Source organism: Heterocephalus glaber, unplaced genomic scaffold (genome assembly GCF_053883595.1).
Source record: "Heterocephalus glaber isolate CG9 unplaced genomic scaffold, H.glaber_assembly_v1.0 deba00001481, whole genome shotgun sequence".
NCBI classification, from domain to species: domain Eukaryota; kingdom Metazoa; phylum Chordata; class Mammalia; order Rodentia; family Bathyergidae; genus Heterocephalus; species Heterocephalus glaber.
Genome location: NW_028258317.1, coordinates 4,689,218 through 4,715,336, shown reverse-complemented (window position 1 = coordinate 4,715,336; position 26,119 = coordinate 4,689,218). Strand labels below are relative to the sequence as shown.

The 26,119-nt window shown below is 40.1% G+C and overlaps 1 protein-coding gene across 11 annotated transcripts in view; it reads left to right on the top strand.

The window, feature by feature from the left end:
* Znf462 (zinc finger protein 462) overlaps window positions 1–26,119 on the top strand; it is a 160,789-nt gene that overhangs the window by 38,164 nt on the left and 96,506 nt on the right. For 9 of the 11 annotated variants that reach the window (XM_087183599.1, XM_004848173.4, XM_004848168.4 and 6 more), the window contains exons 2-3: window positions 19,020–19,269; window positions 19,799–25,419. In XM_087183599.1, the coding sequence (XP_087039725.1) occupies window positions 19,050–19,269; window positions 19,799–25,419 (5,841 nt within the window). In that variant the 5' untranslated portion in view covers window positions 19,020–19,049. Of the gene's footprint in view, window positions 1–5,340; window positions 18,904–19,019; window positions 19,270–19,798; window positions 25,420–26,119 lie in introns of those variants that run through there. The other 2 variants (XM_087183597.1, XM_021261166.2) reach the window with 2 other exon arrangements.

Below are 26,119 nucleotides of genomic sequence, written 5' to 3'. Positions count from 1 at the left end.
CCTTGTTGAAATCAGAGTTTACATTTAGTATGCATAAATTTTATCTTTAAATCTATTGTTAAAATATATATTACAATAAATTTGTTTCCAAAAGGCGGAACATTGTACAGGTTCTGGAGTCTGGCTGTCCCTGCTTTCAAGGAACTCATAATGCAGGAAGGGGAGATAGGCAATTAAGCAGATGGTGCAGTGTGAAAAATACTTGGGAGATTCTGGGACACCCAGGAGGACGTCTTCAGCCTAGCCTTGATGTACTAGGAAAGGATTTTTAGAGAAAATGGTACTCCACTGGGGATAATTTTGTCCTACCATGGAGCATTTTTCAGTGTTTTTAGATCACTACAGACCATGGCAGGTTGTCACTACTAGGGGTGGGAGAAGATGTTACTGGCATCTATGGATGGCTAAAGTCTGGAATGATGCTTAGTATTCTATAGCACTGAGGACAGGCCCCCACAACAGTTACCTGACTCTAAACATCAGTAGTGCTGTGGTTGACAAAACTTGGTTGACACTGGAGGATGAATGCAAATTGGTGGTGAGGGAATGGGCAGAATGAAGAGAGTTACAGGTATCCAGAGAAGGTAATTATTTAAAGAAAACTGTAGGCTTTTGTCAGGAGCCACCACGATCAGGAGGCGTCTTGCCCGCCTCCTGCTCTTCATGATTTTCCTCCCTTTGTGCCTCTATTTACCCTGCCAAAGTAGATAGTTCAGGGTGCAAAGAAATGTTCCTTGTACTCTGTTTATTATAGTCCTGGTTGACATGGTCCTAGGAACAGCAAGCTTGCATGTCCCTGTTCCCACCAGCCTTATCAGTCAGCTAGTCTCAGAATGTATTAGAACAACAAATTACCAAGGACACCCTGCCCCATCTCCTTGTTTGTACTTCCCTTCCTTATGCCTTAAATAAAGTTACACAGGCTGTGGTGGTCTTCTCCACTCAGCAGGTAGGGAGGCCCCACCTGGTCCTGCTTTAATCCTCTTGTTTTCTGCATCTTCGTCGCCCGACTCAGACCTCAGACCCATGCCACGCAGGCCGTGGCAGGCTATGTGGGGAATGATACGTAAATAATGGTTAAGTAAGGTTGCAAAGTAAAAGTACCTTATCATTGGTTCTAAGAAGGTTGTTCCTGACCAAGGTAAATTTGTTTTAGCAGAATGGTAATTACAAAAGGCAGATGTTGAAGATCTATGGAAAAGTAAGGCGCATGGGAGCAGTTTGTGGAAAAGAGGAATTAATGGTAATCATGGCAATTATAATTAAGTCTGTATATGCCAGTAACTGTGCCAAATGGTTTATGTTCATTATCCAGATGATTCCAAACCTGTAAAATATGGATTACCTTGCATAGATGAAGAAATGGAGGTTTGAAGAATTTCAGTAGTTTGTCAAGGAATCATGGAGCTGGGATTCAAGTCTAAGTCTCTTGACTCTACCTATATGGTTTCCCTAGAGAAGACGACAACCCTAGAAACAGGGTGTGTGTGTGTGTGTGTGTGTGTGTGTGTGTGTGTGTGTGTCTTCCCCCTGGATGAGTAAGAGTTTAAGATAGGAATGACTTAGGTGGCAGCCAAAGAGAAATGAAAAATACAGAACTGTCACGTGGGTGGTGGGCTCCCAGAAGAGGCATAGAGAACTGCACCTAGAACCTAGCTGAAAAGCAGCCTTCGGTGGTGAGCAGTAGAACTCCATCTTTCATTACGGTGGGAGATGGAGATTAAAGGAGGGAAAGCCAGATAGAACATTGAAACTTTTCTTTTCAGTGAGACACAGTGGAAAATGGGAAACAGACTTGCCTATGTAAACATCAGGTTATTGGGTAGAGTTGAGGCTGTGAGTTTGCAGAGAAACCAGTCTGAGGATATGCAGAGAAATCTGGAAGAAACACTCATTTAGGCATGATTGAGATTTTTCTGAATGGTTGTGAGGGAAAATTAATGGATTGAGCTTTATAATGGGAAGTCATTTGCAGTTTTTCCTTCAGCTGCCTAAATTTTTTTTTTTTTTTTTGAGACAAGGTCTCTCTATGTAGTTCAGTTCAGGCTGGCCTTGAACTTACTCTGTTGCCCAGGCTGGCCTTGAACTCATTGTAAACCTCCTGGCTCAGCCTCCTGAGTGCTGGGATTATAGACAGGTGTCACCACGCCCATTTTAAATTCTTTAAATGAAGAGACACAGTTTAACTTTTCTGGAAAATAAAAGGCTTTTAAATGTATGAATAGAGCGACTTTTTCATTTCGAATTGATGATAAATAGGTATAATCAATTAAAAACGATTTTCATGACCTTAGGGGTTGAGTTTTAAAATCATTGAATACAGATCATCTGAAATTGTTGACTTAATTAGTCATTAAAGAAGCTCAGACAGAGTTGCAAAAGAAATAACATGGTGCTTGTGGGTGGAAGCCAGTGTTCTTAGTCACCTGAGGAAAGGAAGTGACATTCACAGATGACCAAGCTCTTGCCAAATTTGATGATTGTTTTTAAATGTTAAAAAGATTCTACTTTAGGGACTGGGGGTTTAGCTCAGCCACCAGCCTCGCAAGCGCAAGATCCTGAGTTCAATCCCCGGTACCAAAACAAACAAACAAAAGATTCTACTTTAAGTTATTAGGTAGAAAAAGATAGTGTCAGTTACCTGTGCCAACACCCAGGGAGGATCATCTTGTCTAATAATTACTTTTCTTAACTTGGTTTTCTTTTACAAATGCATTGGCTGGCATTTCCACAACAATGTGAATAGTAATAATTCTTTTCTGGTACCCGCTTCAACTTTTCAAATTTTATCATTAAGTATGATGCTGAATTTATCTTAAGTTGCATCAAATGCTGTTTAGTCTCTTCTGTATTGACCAATTCTTTTTTCTCTTTTGATCTCTTAACATAGCAGAGTATTGGCAGATGCTCCCATATGGAAACATTGCCTTCCTGCAGTCCACCCCATTTGATCATGGAGTGCTAGTGCTTAATGGTCACCCGGATTTTATTTTGAATTTTTGCCTCAATATTTATAAGTGATATTGGTCTGTTTATTATTTATAGTTTGGAGACAGGCTTTGGTATCTGTGTTACACTGCCATTGGAAACACATTGGTAACCATTTTATACTTGGGCTAAACAATTTAAAAAGCATCTGATTTAGTGGTTCCTGAAAGTCTCGTAAGATTGTCTTGTAATTGGGTCTTTTAAAATATTTCCTAGACTTGCATTGGCATGGTTTTCTTTCTTCAGTTAATTTTGGTAAAATATGTGTTTCTGTATTACAGTAGGTGAAGAAATATTGACATGAGTTATACATAGTAATTTTAAGATTATAATTACACTTGTGGATATTTTCTGTTTTTAATTTTCTGTATTTGTGTTTTGTTTCTCCCACTTTTTTCTTCATTATGTTAACTAATTTATATTTAATTTTATATAGTGTTACATTTTTAAAAAAATAAGTGGTTGGGCGGGGGGGGATTTAGTTCAGTGGTTCAGGCGCCTGCCTCACAAGCGCAAGGTCCCAAGTTCGATCCCCAGTACCAAAAAAAAAAAAACAAAGTGGTTACTGAATCAGTTCTATTATGATTTGGTATTTTGATAGCTGATTTTCTATCTTTATGACAACCGAATCCCTTTTTCAACTTTCTTCATTTTTGTTTGTACTTGAATTAGATGTTTATTTCATTTACTATTATTTTTTCTTCATTTATAAGAAGTGTTCTTTTTCCTTGATTTATAATTTTTATAAAGCTACGAAATTTCCTCTAACTACTGCTTTTACCAAATTTCACCCATAAATTTGAGTCACATTCTGCAGTCGAATTTTTGTGATTATCTCATACATTATTTAGCAGAATATTTAAAAATTTCCCAGGTGTTTGGAAATTTGTTTCCTTTTGTCTCTGGCTTTATTGTGTTGTAAATAGAAATTATAGACTTTTTTCTATTTGTAATTTATTATATCTTAATTCTGGCATTAAAATCTTTTATAAGTGATTCACACATTCTTGAAAAAAATGAAAGTGTGTTTTCTATTTCCAGGATATAAAATTTGAAATGGTATCTCTTAACTCAGTTTTATTAATTATATGAATTATATCCTTAGTTCTTTCTCTACTTAATCTGCTAAATGCTTATGCCTTTTTCTTATATTTATTGCCACCTTTTTTTTCCTATTTGGTGCATTTATGTGGGCATAAATATTCATAACAAATCTTCATTGTGGATTGCACTTTTTACTTTATTAAGTGTTCATCTTTATCATCTTAAAAGCTTTTGTATCTTGACTTTAACTATGAATGATATATATATATATATATATACTTTTATATATATATATATATATATATATATATATATATATTTTTTTTTTTTTTTTTTTTTTTTCCCGGTACTGGGGATCAAACTCGGGACCTTGCACTTGCAAGGCAGGCACCAGAACCACTGAGCTAAATCCCCGGCCCCTACTATGAATGATATTAATCATGAGCTCTGCTTTCTTTCCCTTGACTTTTTTTTTTTTTTTTTGAGACAGAGTCTCAGTACATAGTTCAGACTGGCCTTGAACTCACAATGTAGCCTAAGCTGGCCTCAATCTCACAGCAATTCTCCTGCCTCAGCCTCCTGAGTACCGAGATTACAGACATAAGCCACCACACCCAGCCTGCTCGATTTATCTTTAGTCATATTATTCCTTTTTAAACTTTTTGTGTCATTTCATTATATGTGTGTCTCTTATAAACAACATGCAATTAGAGTTTGTTTTCAAATCTCCTCTGGGGATATTTTCTGGAGGAGGAGTTAGCTAATTAATATTTATTGATGTAACATATATACTTGATTCTAATTAATTTTATGTATTTTATATTTCTTTATCATTTTCTTTGCCCTCTGCCTTTTACTACAAGATCTGCATTTTCTTTGATTTCCTCCTTGTAGTAATTAAAAGTTATATAGTCTGTTTTTGCTTTTGCGACTAATTAAAAATTGAATTTTAATTAATGTATTTATACCTGTACTTGGAGTTTTTTTAACTTCAGGAATGAGACAACATTGAGTATTTATTTATATTCAACCACATATACTTAATCCTTTCATGCTTCTTCACCCCACTTCTTTATTTTGTTATGCTTGAGGATTTTTTCTAAACCTATGTTTTTATGGTTATTTTAGGAAAATTTATTATTACAATATACTTAAAGGATATATTTGCAACTGTTGCAAATTATTCAATCTTAGTGTTAAATGTAAGTTGATTTGGTGTGCATAGCTTCTGCTTCCGTACCTGTAAATTTCCTCTTCTTGAGATCTTGATTTTGAACCTTTTCTTTTTGGATGTATTATATATTATTGCATAGATTTTCAAGAAGGATTACTTATAAAATGCATTTCCTATGCCTATTAGAAAATGCTTTTTTATTACTTTTATACATGATTGGGAATTTATTTGGTGACTGAAATAATTGGATCTTAGTCTTCTCAAGCCTATATAGATACCACTTAACTGTGTTGAATGTTACTCTGAAAAACTCAGAGGCCACCTGATTTTTCTTTCTGTAACTGACTAATTTTTAAATGTCTTGATGGTAAGAGAATTCAGTGTTTACCCATGAAATCTTATAACTTCAAGGTTTTTTGATGATCCTATATTACTTCTTTCTGAAACAACAGATACTTTCTTGTTTCAATTATTTCATATCAAGGATTTGAGCATATTTTTTTTGCTTCGTTTTGTTTTGCTGTCTACTTCTAGAATACTTTTATCTGTATGTTGGATCTCTGTGTTCAGACCTTCTTATCTGTCATCTTCTCTACCTGCTTTCATCTACTTGTCCTTTTCCTCTGCATTTTGTGCAGCTTTTGAAGACTTTTCCACATCAACTCTGTTTTTGGTTTGTGGATTGTACCTCTTATAACTTTAATATATTTATTAGTTCTGCAATGATGTTTTTTTGTCATCAGTTTCTTTCAACTGCCAGCTCCCTTTCATCTGGTGTCTTATCATCGTGTCTTTGATCTTCCATAGAATTTGTTTTAATTGTTATATATAAGTTTCTTCTGTGTCCTCTTCTCTCAGAATAGATTGCTTACTGGTGTTTTCCATGCCATTTCTTTCTCTCATCTTCCCCCTCAGTTTATTTTTTTCCATCTTGTCTTTGGTTGGGACATAATTATTAAGACTTTCTCTTGGCCCCCATAAATGAGGGTAATAGTCTTTGAAATCTTAAACCTAGCTCATCTTTCCCTTCAGAGCTTGAGTTTGAATTTTGCTGGGGTGTTTTGTTTTGTTGTGTTTTGGTTTGGTTTGGTTTGGTTTTTTGTAGTCCTTCAGTAGTCTAAAGAGACCTGGTTGTGTTCCTGGACAAGATGCAGATGATAAATTTTATTGAAGTGTAGGATTTTAAAGTCTTGCTTTTGGTTTGAAGATTCTGCAGTCCTGTTGGTTTGGTGTGGCCAAACTATTTTTCCCTTTCTTTATGTTTTCCTTTTTTTTTTTAATATTATTTTATTGGTACATTTTAGGTATACATTATAATGACATTCATCATTGGAAATTTGCACCCTTACATAATCTCTCTTGGTTATTTTGTTTTTCTTCAAGGAGGCCTTTGTCCACTGTCTGGGGGGGAGTTCTTAGTTTAAAGCATATCTCCTTCTTTTGAGGGATTGCCAAACACCTTTGTGCCTTCAGGTGCTGCTTATTACTGAGAGTTTAGCTCTATATTTATAATGTTAGTGCAAAGATCAAATGACCACTCCAAGTATGGTAGTGTTCTCTAATAAGATTTCATTTGTCATGCAAGTTTCCTGTTATAGAGGTTTCTAGTGTCCTGAGGATTACTCAACTCTTAGTGTCTTCTGGATAAAAAACTCTGTTTCTTTCCTCTGTGGATTGCCATGTCCTACTTTCAAAATATCAAGGACACAATGTCATCAACTGTCTGAAGTTCATAAGAGAGATGAATATCAGGATCAGCATTGCATTGGCCACAATACTCATTCTTTTAAGAGAATAGCATTTGTTTTTTACAAGTATACCCTTATTTGCTTCTGATGTTGGGTTCCCAATTTGGTATAAAGTTAAGTATTTACAAGCATTAGTCCTCTCCCATGCTGTTTAAATACTGTATAGTGATTATTGTATTCCATTCAATCAATTGCATTTGAAAATAGGGGTTCAGTGCAGTGGAGGAGATGCTGCCTGTTCTATCTGATAGTCTCGGGGACTGTTTCACAATGCAAGGAAAGCTGGAGTCCACACTTAAGACTTCTGCAGCTATCAGGATCACTGAGGGTGTGTTAAAATGAACTTTGGGGCCCACCCCTAGTGTTTCTGATTCAAGCCTGGAATGGAACCTGAAAATTTGTGTTGCTAAGTTCTTGAGTGATGGTAATGCTGCTGGTCCAGGGACCAGACTTTAAGAACCCCTGTCTTAAAGGATGATAACCACTTTGACTTTCAAAATGTTGGTGAAAAACAAACAAACATGGAAATCTCAACATCTTGTCAGGACGGTAGTGAACTCTTCTTATAAGACACCTTTATGGAAAATAGTTTAAAAATTAAGGATGATTCCCACATGTTCTGATACATTTAGCTTTTTAAATATACAACAAATGCACATAGGTACTCACTAGAAATAAAGATAGATAAAAGAATAATGGAGAAAGATAAACTAGTATATTTGTCAAAATAGGAAAAAATATTCAGAATGTTGGTTGTTTTTAATGAAATATATACCCTGAATCAGTATCTGGTATCAACAGTACTCTAGTATTATTTGTCTGAGCTACATACGAGACATAGTATAGGGAGGCTGGCTTCCTTGCCAGGCACTCATAGGAATGATTGCTCTGCTCCCTTCTGCATGGAACTGACCCTGATATTTCCAGATACCCCTAAGGCTCATTCAGCCAGGCTCTTCAGTGACTTTGTTGGCAGTACACATTTTCCATAAGAAACAAGCTGATGTTTCTCATGGGGTGGATTTGGCAGGCATAAACCCACTGCATAACCTTGTTCTGATTCCATGAGGTTGGATTCTGAAGAAAGATAATTCAGTGTTATAGCTCTTGTTCTTCTGTGTATACCTTTGTCAGCAACTTTCAGTCTTCCAAATGTGTTTCCAAAGCATGAACACACAGCTCGCATGCCTGAGAAGTTTCTCGAACAGTCAAACTATACACAATAGATTTAGCACCTTTTCGGTGACTCCCAGGAGTGTGAATCCAGGGCAGTGGAGACACTAGGGGTTGTTGTGGAATTTGCTCCACAGTGAAGGAGAATGCTTATTACTGAGAATATATGGAGCATGGACTTTCAGTGGGAATAGGTGTTGGTAAACTGAATAACACTTGTAGAGTGTCCTTACTGCTGAGTCCTTTTCTCAAATTATGGAGTTCAATTTTTTTTTTCCTGGTTTCAAACAATTTGTGTTCTAAAATGCTTAGACAGGGTATTTTTCTTGAGACCTCAGTTTTCCTATCTGAAAAGTGATTTGTCCTTTAAAATCTCTTCCTCTCTGATGAACATTTTAAGCTTTTGGATGATTAACTTTTTGAGTGGACTCCTCTCTTTGAATTAAGGAAGGCACAAGTAATATATTGCTTCAGTGTTTTTCAGGAATGCTAACAAGAGAAAACTCTACTTCTATCTGTTATGATTCCCTCCACTGAAAATTTTTATACAGTTTTAATATACTAAGGAGGAATTATCCTTCAGCCTTTACAGAATGCTTTGCAAATAAAAATAAAATGGTTTTGTGGAGGGGAGATAACCAGACAGTCTCAACTGTAGCCACAGGTGATGATGATCACAGGTGTCACTAAAATTAGCAGTGTGATGTATGCATGGGTGGAACAATGCATCCAGAGATGCCTTCCCTGTGAAAGAGGCCACAGAGGAGGATGGCCACTCACCTAAGTATCAAGTACGAGAGGAGGTTTAGCATTCTTGGTATCCCAGTTGTCAGGTAATCACTGTAATATAGCCTCATAAGTTTCATTTGTTGGGCTAGGAAGTGTTAGATAGCACTAAGTTTTGGGTTTTAAAAAAATTTTTGTTCTTTTTTTCATTTTGTTCATGGAGGCTCTCTGGAACTGCTTAAGTTCCTAAACATTTACTTTGAGTTTATACCACTGGGTAATTTTCTCCAGGAAAACAAGCATGCATTTAGTCATTCATACCACAAATCTCATCAGGGCCAGACCTGTGCTGGGCCCTGGAGATAGAAGAACAAAAACGAACACATTACTTGTCCTCTGAAGAGTGATTTTGAGTAGCTTGAGGCCCCATCACTTTGAAAGAAGATGATTTCACACACTGGAGAGAAGAAAATATGTATTGTGTGTTACACAGAAATTGTCCTTGGAGGTCTCATGCTAAGTACAGAACTTGAGCATTTGTAGTGACATGGGCTCCTCACTCACAAAGATCATCAGCAGTGCAAGGGGCCTATCATTAAAGAAGATGGACCGGTCAGTCACATCCCTTCATTTTGTATTTTTCTTGGAAGATATTCGCTAAAATACCCAAATCAGAAAAACTAAATACTCATGATATCATTTGACATGAGGGCTGCTAAGGTCAATTCAAACCTTACAGTCATTAATCTTGCAGGAGAGAACTTTTTGATCACATGGGCCAGGGACTCACTAGCTAGGAACCAAGGAAGGACTTATAAAGGTGGAAACCGAAAATACCTACAGATCACACGTGAAAGTGTTTCTAATATGGGCACTATTGTTACTTTGGATCAGATCATTCTTTTTTGTATCAACTGTCTTGTGCATTGTAGAATGCTTAACAGCATCCCTGAATGCTCCCCACAAGATTCTGGTAGCACCCCCTCTGACTGTGATAACTGAAACTATCTGCAGATATTGCCAAATATCCTGGGGTTGGAGGTAATGGAGAGCAAAATTATTCCTGGCTGTGATCACTGCTTTGTGATAACATGAGGTTAGTAAAAGAATTTAGCTCTCATGGCCAGTCATGTTTTACGGTTAGTTAGAATCTTGTCATTCAGAAACTAATTTATTCACTTATTCACTCCATCATTCATTCAACTTATATTTGCAGAGAACTTGTTAAGTACATGATTACTCTGTCCCAGGGCTGAAGATACCAATATGAATAAGTCAGACATTGACCCACTCTCGGGTTGCTTGTGTTCTAGTAAGGGAAAGACTACAGAAAGATGAGCATCGTGTCAACAATGAAGAAAATAATATAATATTATTATGTTATAGGCATAATATAATAGAGACAAAGTGTCAGTGTGTTGTTGTGGGTAGGGGCTCAACTTCACGGGAGAGGTAGTGATTAATAGTAAATGGAGTTGTCAGGCAAAGCTCCTGGAAGATAGAACCTTTAAGCTCAGACTTGGATGAGGAGGAGGCAGCCACAAGAAGATTGGCATTTATAGGTCTCTGAATAATAATAAAAAGTAGAGGAATGAATTTAATCAGGGAAAAAGTCTTCTAAAATATGAGAAGGAAATCATGTAAAACAGGTCCCTTGTATGAAAAGGTTGAACACCATGATCTACGTTTAACAAAATGATCAAAGTAAGAACCTCAAAAAACTTGCTCAAGGTAAAGATGGCAGGCAGAGACATCATACCTACTGTCACTTTTTGGTTTTAGTGACCTGAGAACAAATTCTTAAATTGGCTGGATATGAATTTCTGCATGTCTTTTTTTTAATAGCTCAATATTGAATGAGCTGAAGAACCTAAGTGTGTTGGACAAAAATGGAATTTATCATTAAGGATTTATGGAATGTGGGACTTTGCCATGTACCTGAGCTGTTGTGTTTTCACACAATGGTAAAGTCTACAGTTGTGTTGGCAGACAAATGTCTAAGCTTTCTACTTCATTGTTGAGGTGCAGCATTTTTTAAGAATAAACTCACTCAGTGGATGTAGACTGGGAATTTCAAGAGAAAGCAAATTACTGGACTGTCACTTTTTTAAAATCCCAATTTTGACTCTCTTCCAGTCTCAAATATAAATATGTTGTGTGTTTTTTTTATAAGAATGGATTAATTCTTGAAACAAGGGTGGGAAAACCAATGAAGCTGAATGGGTCAGTTGGTTAATTTGATAAGGAGCAAGGACAGCCTTCTAGGTGGAGGCCAAGAAGAAGAGGGAAAATTTGTTTCTCTCTCTCTCTCTCTTTCTCTCCCTCTCTCTCTCGCTATATAGCTAGGCTACCCTTGAAGTTGTGAAAGTTTCCATGCTGGGGGCAGGTGTATACCACAGCATAATCTCCTTTTGTAGGAGAACTTAAAAATGTTCATGGTTCCTATAGACCTAAGCTAAGCCATTGTTTGCCAGCAAGCAGACTGCTTTAGAACTCATCCTGACAAGGCTGTGAGATGAAGAATCCTGGTTCACAGACCCCCAGGGACCAGGTATAGGTAATCAATGTTGTCTAATGTAAGGATTTTGAGTAGAGAAGTCAGGGCAGTGATGTAGGCAGACTCAGTTCAATTCTCATATAAAGGAAGTCACTTGGTCTGAGTTTTTTTTTAATTAAAAAATTAACATTGACTAATAGTATTAATGGGGTATAATGTGGCTTTTCATTACATCTATTTAATGTGTAATGATCAGATGAGGGTAAAGCACATATCTGTCATTTCAGATGTATATTATTTCTTCATATTGGGAACTTTCAAAACCCTTCCAAATAGTTAACTATTTGGAAATATTTTATTAATTTTTGCCAAGCATAATTATCCCCAGTGCTATGGAACATTTTAGAAGTTATTCCTTCTAGGGACTAAGAGTGTAGCTCAGTGGTAGAGCACTTGTCTGGGCCCTGGGTTTGATCCCTAGCACCAGAGGAAAAAAGTTATTCTTCGTATGCAGCTATATCTCTGTACCCATTATCTATCCTCTTTCCATCCCTCTTTCCTCCATACTGTTCCCAGGCTCTCTGGTAACTGATACTCTTTTCCCTACTTTTTAAAGAGCAACTTTAGCTTGTACATATAAGTGAAAATGTGATATTTATCTTTCTGTGTTTGATTTATTCCACTTAACATAATTTCCTTTACTTCCATCCATGTTACTGAAAAAGAACTTGTCTGAATTTATTAAGCATACCATCAGTGACCAAGGCTTCAAAGAGATTATGGGAGTTTTGGTGGGCTTTTCCCCAAATAAAGAAAGTTCTTCTGGCCAAACTTTCTTACACTTTCCACAAGTCAACAGTCATACATCATTGTTTTCTTTGAAAAAAAAGAATAGAGAACAAGGTAAGTTATTAAAATTGTTTCAGAATTCATTTACTGAAACTAGTAGTATCAAGACTTGGTATTTGGCTGGATGTTTTGAGCAAAGAACCATTTGTTTTGGCCATGAAGATGCATCCAAGGCCTAAAGTCAATCAGGCTGACAAGCCCATAGGGAAAGTAGTCAGTGCACATTTCAGTCTTTCTCCATGTGGAAGATGACTTTTACTCTAGCTTCTGCTTACTCTGCGTCTTAATCAGTTCTGTAATGAAGACCCAGCAGCATATCTGCAACTTCCCTTTAATTTTACAATTTTTATAATGAGAGTTCTTGTAGTGTGAAAAGTGTCTGTAGATTCCCAGCCAGCATTCTGAAGAGTCTCTAAGGGAACACCCTGATTTTCTGTCTCTGCTGTGTGGGTGAGGTTTGGCACTAGAGGAGGTAGATCAGTTATCTCTTGTTCAAAATGCTGGGGCAAGAATGGCTTCAGTTTCCAAGAACCTCCTTTTGAACTCATGACATTCCAGAGAATTCCTCTGTACTTGTCATTTCTAATTTACTTATTAGACATCAAGAATGGTTCCCTGTTATTTGAAAGAACTTGATGACTTGTGCTCTTATTTGTCATGGCTGCACTTTGAGGATATAGGTGTGGGAGAGGCATCTTCATTTTTTTTCTAAGCAACATCTCAAGAATATTGTCCGGACACTTCTCAGAATTGGAGTTATCTGGTGAACTGCAAGTTCCCCTTTGTAGACAATGAAGTCTAAAGCTACTGAGATACCACCCTGCTTCCTCCCTTTCTTTTCTTGTCCTTTCTCTCCTTTTATCTCCATGTTCAAATCACACACTTCCTTTTCTGAGGACAGGAGAGCTGGCAGACTGCCTACTGGCCTGTTGGCCTCAATTAGCCTTGTATCATTGTAAAGGAATGCACAAATTCTCCAGAAGGTCTATAGTATCTCTTTGTGTATTAGACATTCACTACTTGCTTTCATAACAGGTCACTCAGCCAGAATGACTTCTTATATATCTGACATTTTTTAACTACTTGGATTACATTTCTAGATGCTCATCTCATTTTAATGATGATCCCCAAGGTATCTACTATGAAATATTAGTCCAGCGTGCTCTATAATACTTGAAAACTTTATACAGGAGAGCAAAGCTAACATAGGGAAAAAACTTGAAGATAGCATCCTTATCCAGGAGGTGACTGCCTTATTAATCTGCAAATTGCTTGCTTCAAACTTTGTGCTTGTATACAAGGTCCCACAGATGGACCAGGCCAGCCATATACAGCAGAGGCCACACATACATTGGCAGGACTCAGTCTCGTGGTATTTCCCTGGTACTATTTAAATTCAGTCTCATATTGGGGGTTACATATGTGATTGCAAATTAATCCTTTCTCTTCTGAAAATTTGGTTTTGAAGAACAGCTGTGTCTCCCTTCTGAATTCCTTAATTATTTATCCTCCCTGATATGTTAAACCTTTCATTAGTGTGGTAAATTGCCAAGAGTACACAGAACTCTGCTTAGATCATGTAGCAAATAGTATAAACATTTGATAGGACATTTGAAGACACCACATGGTAAGCCAGGATCTATAGTAGTACCAAATGGTGTGAGATCACTGAAGGTAGCTTGGTGTTGGAAGTTCTCTGTTGGTTTATTTTTTTAAACTATAACTTGGGAGTAACACATATGTCACTTGTATTTATTTAGAAAAGAACTGATTCTCCCTTAGCATTTATTAAATTTGGAGTGCCTAGGCCCATATCAGAGTTCATATATACAATTTATCCAATTGGCTATTTTATATTTGTATTTGTAGGTCTTATGCCTTAACTATTGTTTCTGAAAGAGATTTCACTTCAACTTCTCGATTCAGTACTATGTAGAAAGATGTTTTAATAATTTTTTAGCTATTAGAACTTCTACTTTGGCCATGACAAGAATAAATGATTAGTAGTGATACAGAATATCCCATGTTGCTAAGACTAGCAACCCAATATTCACAAATTTATTGTGTTTGCCCCTCACTTTTTTTATCCTTAGGTCCTGGCATTTGCAATTAGAAATATTAACCTTGCAGTACACCCCACAACTCTTTGACCTCATGTCAACAGCTTCTGTCTGATCTTTAAATATATTGTTTCAGAATGACCTTCAAGTTTCTTATTTTTTTGTTTTGTTTTGTTTTTCTATCTAAAGTATTCCAATATACATTCTTTAACTACCTGTCCTTGAATAAAAGGTGTTTCCATTCCTAGAAAAAGAAAGCGAAAAGGACAAACAAGAGGTACTAACTAAAGCCCTTTATTAGAATTGTGTCTGAGGAGAACTGGGGAGTTCAGTGTCTTATAAATGAAAGTAGGTTTCTGGAGTGGACAGAGGAAAAGCATCTTATGGTGTATCTGGATCTATTTCTCAAAGGCTTTGAAGGTTATAATTAGTTGCTACTAAATCACATGGTTGTGGGGCTTCACAGCTTTATTTCTGGTCTACAGTCCTTCAGTCAGAGAACAGGTTAGATCCAGGCAAGGCCTGTGCATCTTCATTTGCTCACTTCCTGGAGACCACTGAGACTTTTACTTGAGGACCATCTTATACTCCTGCCATAAAGATCAAAGAGAGGTGTTCACCAAGCTGACTTGGACCAGGGTTGATGATGCAGGCTTGTGAGAATGCTGAGAGACTTAAAGAACACTTTCCTGTGCCAGTTACATCTGAGCAGTGAGTTGGAAGGACACATGATGAAGCTGTGACTTGTCTGCTTTCTTCTTCCCAGGTGGAAAAACAGGCATAATGGACCCCTGGAATTCTGAGAGCAGAAAGTAGGGTGGGCAGGCTATGTCAATGCAGACTGATGTTCTTCACACGAAAAAAGAGCAGCTTGTGTCTGCCTGTTATAATGCCTTTCCCCAGTTCTAATATGTATATCCCAAAACTTTAATATATTTCTAGATGTTCTTTAAATATATCTTCAAGAGTTTGTCAGACATGGATGATTAGATTTGGGGTTTCCCGTCAAAACCCCATGTTTTGAAATCTGCAAACTATAAGTGTAAACTGAACAAACCAGCCACCAAAAATAAGTAGTTTGAAGAATAACAAATAATTAGGGGTCTGGAGGTTTCATGTTAAAAGGAGCCGTCACATGAGTTGTAGCTTATTGTAGAATGAATCCGTATTCACCTTGCAGGCATCATCATATGTGGTGTCTAGTTATCTAAAGGAATTCTGTTTGACCTTGAGGGGCCTGGAGATACTGCATGGGGCTAGGAGAGAGAAGGGTGCTCTTTTGATTTGTAGACTGATCTCATGACCTTTTAAAAATAGCATTTCTTTTTAGTTAGTTCAGAAACTTCCTTTTCTGCTTTGATTTTGCTGATTTGGTAAGTGAGAAAAAATATTGCTAATCTCATAATCATAGTATTATTAAATGAGGTAAGTAGCTCTGAGATCAAGGCTTTTAACTTTAAATCATAATTTTGTAACCAATCAGTGTCTAGGTTAGCCTCTTAGTATTGCAGTTCTTCTAAGTGGATGAAACAGTCAAATATGCAAGACTTTATTTCTCATCTTTTTTGGTTTCTTAGAAGATTATCATCTGCTGCAAAAACATACTCTCTGGCTGATGGATAGGGGGTGGTCTTCCTCAGATCCAGTTTTCCTTATGTCTATCCTTCCCTATTCCTTTCATCTCCTCTTACTCTTGCTTTTTGCACTTATATTCCTCCAAGTCTCATAAACATATCAAGTTTCTGTTTGATTGTTTGGGCCATGCCAGCAATTTCTGTTTTCTTCTGTCAGCATCTTCAGGAGAAATGTGTGCACAAAGGCAAAATGGCTCTCAAAGTAGTCTACATCCTCATTTCAGTATTGGTGCAGACATCAAATTGAAGGCCATTCAGCTCTACCTGCTGCTGGTTCTCTCAGCAGCCTAGAGATTAACCTCTTCTAAGGCTTTGAGCTATTTTTGAGGTCGAGACTGCAACAACATTAAAGCTAGAACCCATTAGAAAATCACTTTCATCATCTGTCCTTTTTCCAAATCAGTGGCTCTTTTTCTGATCTCCTAACCCTTTAATCTCCCTTGTAGCAAAACAAGGAGATTGTTAGTTTGTGTTTGTATCCAATGAGGTTAGGATCCTTGATAAGAGCTTCAGAAGACACCAAGATACTAGAGAGCTGAATTGGGAGATGAATTTCATCTCTAGGTAGATGACTTAATGCCAAAGGTGCCCCCTTTCCTTGTTTAGAACCATAAATTTTTGTTGATATCGTGCAAATGAAGCTCAGACTTTCCAAAAGACACACAGCAGAAAGCCTTTTATTGCATTATTTCTAAAGGCTTGAAGTTTTGAAGGGAAGAGATTTTGTTTTCCTCTAAGCTACACAATGAAGCTTTCAGAGAACCTCTTTTAAAAGGAATAGCTACAGCCTTTGTGTTGAAGGGTGTGTCTGTTGGCAGAGTCTGCTGATGCAGACAGACTGGCTGGTGATTAACAAAGGTCATTAGACTTTGGAATCTGGCAAGCAGCATCGGATGGTATGTCTTCTCTGTGTGGAAGGATGACTCCCAAGAAGCCAAGGCATTCTGGAGGTCCCCCAAGTATACCTCCAAATCCTGCTGTAGAGCAGGGTCTGGTCCTGGATCACCCTGTTCTAACTACTTCTCTGCTGGAACTAACAAACCAGCATATCAATCATGGAATAAAAGAACCTTTGGAGATCTTGGTGAATGACATTTGAGGAGGAGAAAGGTGCTGCTTTTCGGAAAGAAATGAAAACAGTTAATTCTTTGTTGGGAAGAGAAGAGCATAGGAGGAGGCCAGCCTGCCTTTCTAGCATTCACTTCTGATTGTCAGCCTAGCAGAATCCAAGAGAAGCCATATTGTGCACGGAGGAGAAGCTCTGAGCTAAAATGGCTGCTCCTAAAGCTCAGAGGACTAGGGCAGCTTAGTGAGTCTTAGAGCTCCAGTGACGCAGGAGCTCCTATCTCTTGAAAGTGTGATAAACACATTCAGCAGAGCTGTGGCTTGTTTGGCTGAGATGAAAGGACTAAGCTTGGGGGATGGGGAGTACACACTGGATGATCTGCTTTTTTCTGTGAAGTGTTCTAAATGCAGGAGTCGTCTGCACCATGGAAAAATTTGTTTTCAGGTCTAATGGACTGTGCGAAAGGAGAAGTGGGGTGGGGCCTCAGTGACTGCTGTAATTTGATCCAGAGCTGATAGCAACCTCTTCCACACAATTTGGGTTGGTGCTTAGACATAAAAGCTTGTGTATCTGGAATATTGAGACTTAGTTAGCTGAAAGGACTCTGGTGCAGAGTTCAATGTTTATTGAAAAAGGATAAATTGCTGGGTGAAAGAAGAGGAGGTAAATATCTGCGTCTCACTCTGCAAGCTCAGGCTGTCCAGAGCTGGACTTGCCAGAAGTTATTTTAGCAGGCTACCAGGAGGAGTGTTCTTTCATAGAAAATCCTCATGCCATGGCTACTTGCACTACATTGACAGATTATTAATGGACTTCATTCCTCCTGTAGAAATCATGTATCTTTTATGAGAAAAGTATAGAAAACTGCATCATAAAATAGATTTGGCTATAGCTTTAGTTCTTGGACATCTGGTTCTAGGTTACAGTGACTCACTTGAGTTTGAGGTGAGCTTAGTGAGGTAACTCGCTCATTAAGATAACAACTAGGTGGCTCAATGTGGGAGATCCATTTATATAGGAAGGACTATACACACCTTTCTAATACCTTTTTGACTTCTTAATGATGGGACTCTCCCATTGGGTTAGTGTGAAGATTTCTGTATATTTCAGTCATATATAAATAGCAGAATAAAGGTAGTTGGACAAATAAGTTTTGTTTTATTGCATACCAAGTTCATAGCTTTTTGCATTTGAGTATACACTTCATGTTTATAAAGAAAAGAAGTGGAAAAATCCAGAGTCACAACTTAGAAGCCCTTCTTTAAACCTGCCAGCCTCTGTTGTCTTAATGTAAATTGAGGTGCCAAGGTATAACTTTAAACTAGAAACTGGATTGTCATCTAAAGTTGGTTGCTTAAAAACCTCATGACCTAATTAGATTGGAGAAGCTGTTAGATTTTAATTGGTAGATAGTAAAAGAGCAAATAACCATTTAGCTCATGAAGAGAGAGAGAATGAATGAGAATCAACTAAAACTTTGTGGAATGCAAGAAAGACATATTCCAGCATCAGTAAAGATATTAAAAATAATAAAAGCAACAATAAAAACTCTGTACCAACACTCCTAAGATTCAATCTTGTCTACCATTTGTTGATAAAACACCATTGTAATAATATTAAAACAGCTAATATGAGTTGAGATTTGTCCTTTTTTCTGTGTAGATATCTTCTATGAACATTCTAGTTGAAAATGAAAATGAGTTCAAGGCAGAACCAAAACCAATATTAAGTTACTAAGAAATGTGAATTTAGTGGAGAAATTCAGATACTGCTAAAATTTTTGAAATATTAAAGGTTTCCTTGACAAGTGACATTTGAAGATGTATCAAGCCAGAAAATATTTATCTGGGTTTTCTTTTTTTCTTTGAAGTTATGGAGTCAAGGACATTATCCCTATTATGTCTGATTGCCTTTCTTTGGCCAGTGTTCCAAGTGGCAAGCCAAGTAAGAGAAATATGCTGATATTAGAAATATTTCCATTACTGAATGTGCAGCCCCTTCAGTTTGAAGCCTGTGAGTAGTGCATTCCTTCTGATGCTTTGCTCCGACTTCTCCCACAGGTTCCTAATGTGAGAGGGTAGTCCCAGATCATGGAGGTGCTTCAGTGTGATGGCTGTGATTTCAGAGCCCCGTCTTATGAAGATCTCAAGGCACACATCCAGGATGTCCACACAGCATTTCTGCAGCCAACTGATGTTGCTGAGGACAATGACAACGAGCCACGATCCGGGTCCATGAATGCCAGTAATCAGACAGAGGTGGAGTTTTCTTCTATAAAGGATGAATTTGCCATTGCAGAGGATTTATCAGGTAAATCTACACTAAACACAGCATATCTGATATATTTTAATTACTCTCATTTATTTTTAGCTTGTAGCTATGGTTCTTGATATGTGTGTCTTCTATGGTTTCTTGCTCTCTGAAAGCTATTTCTTCTTGTTTAGGCATTGTTTTTCTCTTCTTGAGTCTCCTAGGTAATTATCCTTTCAGCTTCCTCATGCCTCCTACATTTAATTTGAGAACAAAGTAATATCTTGGAAAGTTGTAGAATAAATACTGCAGTTTATGAGCCTTGTATCTTCATAGCTATGTGGTTTATTTATGGAGATGAGGAAAGTATTGTACCTAAAAGTATACTCTCCAACTTCATCAGTGAGAAGGTGTAATTATATGTATGTTCATTAATGCTTCAGGAATACTCTTCAGGACTGCATTTTAAGACTTTAGGCCCTTTGAATGTGATGTTTATTAATGAAGGATAATTGAAATGGCATTGATTTGCATGATTGAATTTCTCATTTGCTTCCCTTTTCTTACTTTTTTTATGCATTCTCTTTAGGTCAAAATGCAGCTGCATTGGGGACTGGAAGTTACTATGGCCACAGTCCAGGATATTACGGTCAGCATATTGCCCCTAATCCCAAACCAACAAACAAGTTTTTTCAATGCAAGTTCTGCGTACGCTACTTCAGGTCAAAAAATCTCCTCATAGAACACACTAGGAAGGTGCATGGAGCCCAAGCTGAAGGGAGTTCAGCAGGACCCCCTGTCCCAGGATCCTTAAATTATAATATCATGATGCATGAGGGATTTGGAAAGGTCTTCTCTTGCCAGTTTTGCACATACAAGTCTCCAAGGAGGGCAAGAATAATTAAGCATCAGAAGATGTATCACAAAAACAATTTGAAGGAGACCACAGCTCCTCCACCTGCTCCTGCTCCTATGCCAGATGCCGTGGTTCCGCCCATGTCTCTGCAAGACCCCTGCAAGGAACTGCCAGCAGAGGTCGTGGAGCGCAGCATCTTAGAATCCATGGTCAAACCTTTGACCAAGTCTAGAGGCAACTTTTGTTGTGAGTGGTGCAGCTACCAGACCCCCCGCCGAGAACGCTGGTGTGACCACATGATGAAGAAACACCGCAGTATGGTCAAGATTCTTTCCAGTCTCAGACAACAACAAGAAGGGACTAATCTACCTGATGTGCAGAATAAGGGTTCTGCCAGCCCCACTTCCAACTCCACGTATCTGTCCATGAATGCTGCAAACCGGGAGATACCCAACACTAATGTCTCCAACTTCAGGGGCTCCATTGGCAACTCCATCATGAGAACCAATTCTTCTTCAGCTTCCAAATTTTCACCCATGTCTTACCCTCAGATGAAGCCGAAGTCACCTCATAATTCTGGCCTCATTAACTTGCCAGAGAGATCCCGTTATGGAATGACTGACATGACCAATTCTTCTACTGACCTGGAAACTAACAGCATGCTGAATGACTCTAGTTCTGATGAAGAGTTAAATGAAATAGACAGTGAGAACGGCCTAAATGCGATGGATCACCAGACATCAGGCCTGTCTGCAGAACAGCTGATGGGTTCAGATGGCAACAAATTACTGGAGACCAAGGGGATTCCATTTAGAAGATTCATGAATAGGTTCCAGTGCCCCTTTTGTCCTTTCCTCACCATGCATCGACGTAGCATCTCTCGTCACATAGAAAACATCCACTTATCTGGAAAGACAGCTGTCTACAAATGTGACGAATGTCCATTTACTTGCAAGAGCTCATTAAAACTTGGGGCTCATAAACAGTGTCACACGGGTGCAATATCAGATTGGGATGCTGTGAACTCCCAGAGTGAAAGCATTTCTTCTTCACTGAATGAAAGTGTAGTGTCTTATGAGAGCTCAAGCATCAATGGCAGAAAGTCAGGAGTCATGCTGGACCCTTTGCAGCAGCAACAGCCACCACAGCCACCACCGCCGCCGCCACCACCACCACCATCACAGCCTCTGCAACAGCCACAGCCACCGCAGCTTCAGCCACCACATCAGGTGCCACCCCAGCCACAGCCACCACCAGCACAGCCGCCGCAGCCACCCACTCAAGCCCCACCCTTGCACCCCTACAAGTGCACCATGTGTAGTTACTCCACCACGACTCTGAAAGGGCTAAGAGTTCATCAGCAGCACAAACATTCATTCTGTGACAATTTGCCAAAATTTGAGGGGCAACTCTCAAGCCTACCACTGGAAAATGAGACAGACAGCCACCCCTCTTCCAGCAACACTGTGAAGAAAAGTCAGACCTCAATTCTTGGATTATCCTCCAAGAACAATTTTGTAGCTAAGGCCTCTAGGAAGCTTGCTAATGACTTTCCTCTTGATTTATCACCCGTGAAGAAAAGAACTAGGATCGACGAGATAGCAAGCAACCTGCAGAGCAAAATTAACCAAACCAAACAGCAGGAAGATGCAGTGATCAATGTTGAGGATGACGAGGAAGAAGAGGAAGACAATGAAGTGGAGATTGAAGTTGAGTTGGACAGGGAAGAAGAGCCAGCAGAACCTATCATGGAGGTTCCCACTTCCTTTTCAGCACAACAGATTTGGGTCAGAGACACCAGTGAGCCCCAGAAGGAGCCCAACTTCAGAAATGTCACCCACGATTACAATGCTACTAATGGGGCTGAGATTGAGCTCACCCTCTCTGAAGATGAAGAGGATTATTATGGCTCCTCAACAAACCTGAAAGATCATCAAGTTTCCAACACTGCTTTGATGAATACCCAAACTCCTATCTATGGAACTGAGCACAACAATGAAAATACAGACTTTGGTGACTCTGGAAGGCTTTACTATTGCAAACACTGTGACTTTAACAATAAATCTGCCCGGAGTGTTAGCACTCACTACCAACGAATGCACCCATACATTAAGTTCAGCTTTAGGTACATCTTGGACCCCAATGACCACAGTGCAGTGTACAGGTGCCTGGAATGCTACATTGATTACACCAATTTTGAAGATCTGCAGCAGCATTATGGTGAACACCACCCAGAAGCCATGAATGTTCTCAACTTTGATCATTCGGACCTGATATACCGGTGTCGGTTTTGTTCTTACACAAGCCCAAATGTTAGAAGCCTGATGCCACATTACCAAAGAATGCATCCCACAGTGAAGATCAACAACGCAATGATATTTTCAAGCTATGTTGTGGAGCAGCAAGAAGGGCTGAACACTGAATCCCAGACGCTGAGGGAGATTCTGAATTCGGCTCCCAAGAACATGGCGACATCCACTCCCGTGGGTCGTGGTGGTGGTATGCCAGCTACATTTAATAAAAGCACTCCTTCAAAGACCTTTACTCCAGAATGTGAAAACCAGAAGGACTCTTCAGTCAACACCGTTGTCGTTTACGATTGTGACGTTTGCTCATTCGCAAGCCCCAACATGCATTCTGTCTTGGTTCATTATCAGAAGAAACACCCTGAAGAAAAGGCCTCCTACTTTAGGATCCAGAAAACCATGCGCATGGTGTCTGTGGACAGGGGCTCTGCCCTTTCCCAATTATCATTTGAGGTGGGTGCTCCAATGTCTCCCAAAATGTCCAACATGGGTTCCCCACCCCCCCCACAACCCCCGCCACCAGACCTCGGTACTGAGCTTTACTACTGCAAACACTGTTCCTACAGCAATCGGTCAGTTGTGGGAGTGCTTGTTCACTACCAGAAAAGACACCCAGAAATAAAGGTTACTGCCAAATATATCAGGCAGGCTCCTCCCACAGCTGCAATGATGAGAGGGGCCGAAGGGCCGCAAGGCTCCCCCCGGCCTCCTGCCCCCATGCAACAGCTGAACCGGAGCAGTTCTGAGAGAGATGGCCTTCCTGTGGAGAATGAGATGTTCTTTTGCCAGCACTGTGATTATGGAAATCGGACGGTCAAAGGTGTCCTCATTCATTATCAGAAGAAGCACCGAGACTTCAAGGCCAATGCAGACGTGATCCGGCAGCACACAGCCACCATCCGAAGCCTCTGCGACCGAAACCAGAAGAAGCTTGCCAGTTGTGTCCTTCTCCCCACCTCCGGTGTGGAGCGGGACAAAACAAAACTCCGAGCACTCAAATGTAGGCAGTGTTCGTATACCTCCCCCTACTTCTATGCACTGAGGAAGCATATCAAGAAAGACCACCCTGCCCTGAAAGCCACAGTCACGTCCATCATGCGATGGGCATTTTTAGATGGCTTGATAGAAGCTGGCTACCACTGTGAGTGGTGCATCTATTCCCACCCAGAGCCCAGTGGTTTGCTTCTGCATTACCAGAGGAGGCATCCAGAGCATTACGTTGATTATACTTACATGGCTACCAAACTCTGGGCTGGGCCAGACCCGTCCCCTCCCTCTCTCACCATGCCAGCTGAAGCCAAAACATACAGATGCAGGGACTGTGTTTTTGAAGCGGTGTCTATCTGGGACATCACCAATCATTACCAAGCATTCCACCCCTGGGCCATGAATGGTGATGAGTCAGTACTGCTGGATATCATCAAGGAGAAAGATGGTGTTGAGAAGCCCCTCCTAACACCTGAAGAGTTGGCAGGCCCTATGAATTGTGAAAATAGTATGCCCATCCCCCTCCCTGAGCAGGAATTGGAATGCTCAGAGGATGCCAGATTTTCCCCAGAGAAAAGCATACACCTCACTTCAGCCAACCCCGCCATATCCTCCACCCCTTACCAGTGCACGGTATGCCAGTCTGAGTATAACAACTTGCACGGCCTCCTCACTCATTATGGGAAGAAGCACCCTGGCATGAAAGTGAAGGCTGCCGATTTTGCCCAGGACATCGACATCAACCCAGGTGCCGTCTACAAATGCAGGCATTGTCCATATATCAACACTCGCATCCATGGCGTCTTGACCCACTACCAGAAGCGACACCCAGCCATCAAGGTGACCGCCGAGGATTTTGTGCATGATGTAGAGCAGTCTGCTGACATTTCCCAGAACGACGTGGAGGAGACAAGCAGGATTTTCAAGCAAGGGTATGGTGCCTACCGGTGCAAACTCTGTCCATACACCCATGGCACTTTGGAGAAACTCAAAATCCACTATGAGAAGTACCACAATCAGCCTGAATTCGATGTCTTTTCCCCTTCACCCCCGAAGCTGCCAGTCTCCCTCGAGCCTGAAATAACCACTGAAGTAAGCCCCTCCCAAATCTCCATTACTGAGGAGGAGGTGGGAGAGGAGCCTGTGTCCACTTCTCACTTCTCTACCTCACACTTGGTCTCCCACACTGTGTTCCGGTGCCAGCTCTGCAAGTACTTCTGCTCCACGAGGAAAGGAATCGCGAGGCACTACCGGATCAAGCACAACAACGTCCGTGCCCAACCCGAAGGCAAGAACAACCTCTTTAAGTGTGCCCTTTGTGCCTACACCAACCCCATCCGCAAAGGGCTGGCAGCCCACTACCAGAAGCGGCACGACATCGATGCATATTATACCCACTGCCTGGCAGCCTCCCGGACCATCAGCGACAAGCCCAACAAGGTGATCATCCCATCCCCACCCAAGGACGACTCCCCACAGCTGAGTGAGGAACTCCGGCGGGCTGTGGAGAAGAAAAAGTGCTCCTTGTGCTCATTCCAGTCGTTCAGCAAGAAAGGTATTGTGTCCCATTACATGAAGCGCCACCCTGGGGTGTTCCCAAAGAAGCAGCACTCCAGCAAGTTGGGGGGCTACTTCACAGCTGTGTATGCAGACGAGCATGAGAAGCCCACGCTGATGGAGGAAGAGGAGAGAGGCAGCTTTGAGAAAGCCGAGGTGGAGGGTGAAGCTCAGGAAATCGAGTGGCTCCCATTTCGCTGCATCAAATGTTTCAAGCTGTCCTTTAGCACCGCAGAGCTGTTGTGCATGCATTACACTGACCACCACAGCCGGGACCTAAAGAGGGACTTCGTCATCCTGGGCAACGGGCCCCGCTTGCAGAACTCCACCTACCAGTGTAAGCACTGTGATAGCAAATTGCAAAGCACAGCTGAGCTGACCTCACACTTGAACATTCACAATGAGGAATTCCAGAAGCGTGCCAAACGTCAGGAGAGGAGGAAACAGCTTTTGAGCAAGCAGAAATATGCAGATGGTGCTTTTGCAGATTTCAAACAAGAGAGGGTAAGGATATGTTTTGATTTCCCTTCCCCCAGGAGGCCTCTCATCACTGGTGCCCACATGCACTTCTTCGTTGCCAGCCAAACTGCTGCAGGCTTCCTAGTGACTTAGCTTGCCAGAGAGCTCAATAAGTCAATTAAACATTTCGAGCTTGATTATCCCCCATTCTGTGCTCACCCCTCTCCACGGTCCTGTTCCCCTCCCTCTCTCCCTCTGAGTACTCCCATGGCTCCCCAGGGAAGGTTTGGGGTGGTTTCTATGTATGTCTGCCAAGTAGCCTGATCTGAAGTCTTGTTATACAACAACACCCGCTCTTTCTTAAGGCAGTCGTGGCTGTCTCTTGGTATCATTAGCACTTCTCAGCCATGTCTTGGTCTTCAGTGTTTGCCACGGGAACCTAACATCTCAAGGAGTAGATTACTTTATCAAGAAGTTCATTAATGGCGCAGCTGTGCAACACTTCACCTGCGTCGTTGAAACTGGTTTGAAAACCAGATAACTTAATGGCAGTGACGATGAGCTTCTGCACAGAAATCTTCTCTACTCACAAGCCGTAACATATCTGGGTTCCAGAGACTGTGTCTAATAGGCAACGTGCCATGACTGATAAGTTGGTATTTAAAAATACTCGCCTATATCTCCCTTGGTTTTTAACCTGCTAACCTGCTTTAAAATAAAATTTTAAAAAATTATATATGCCAGT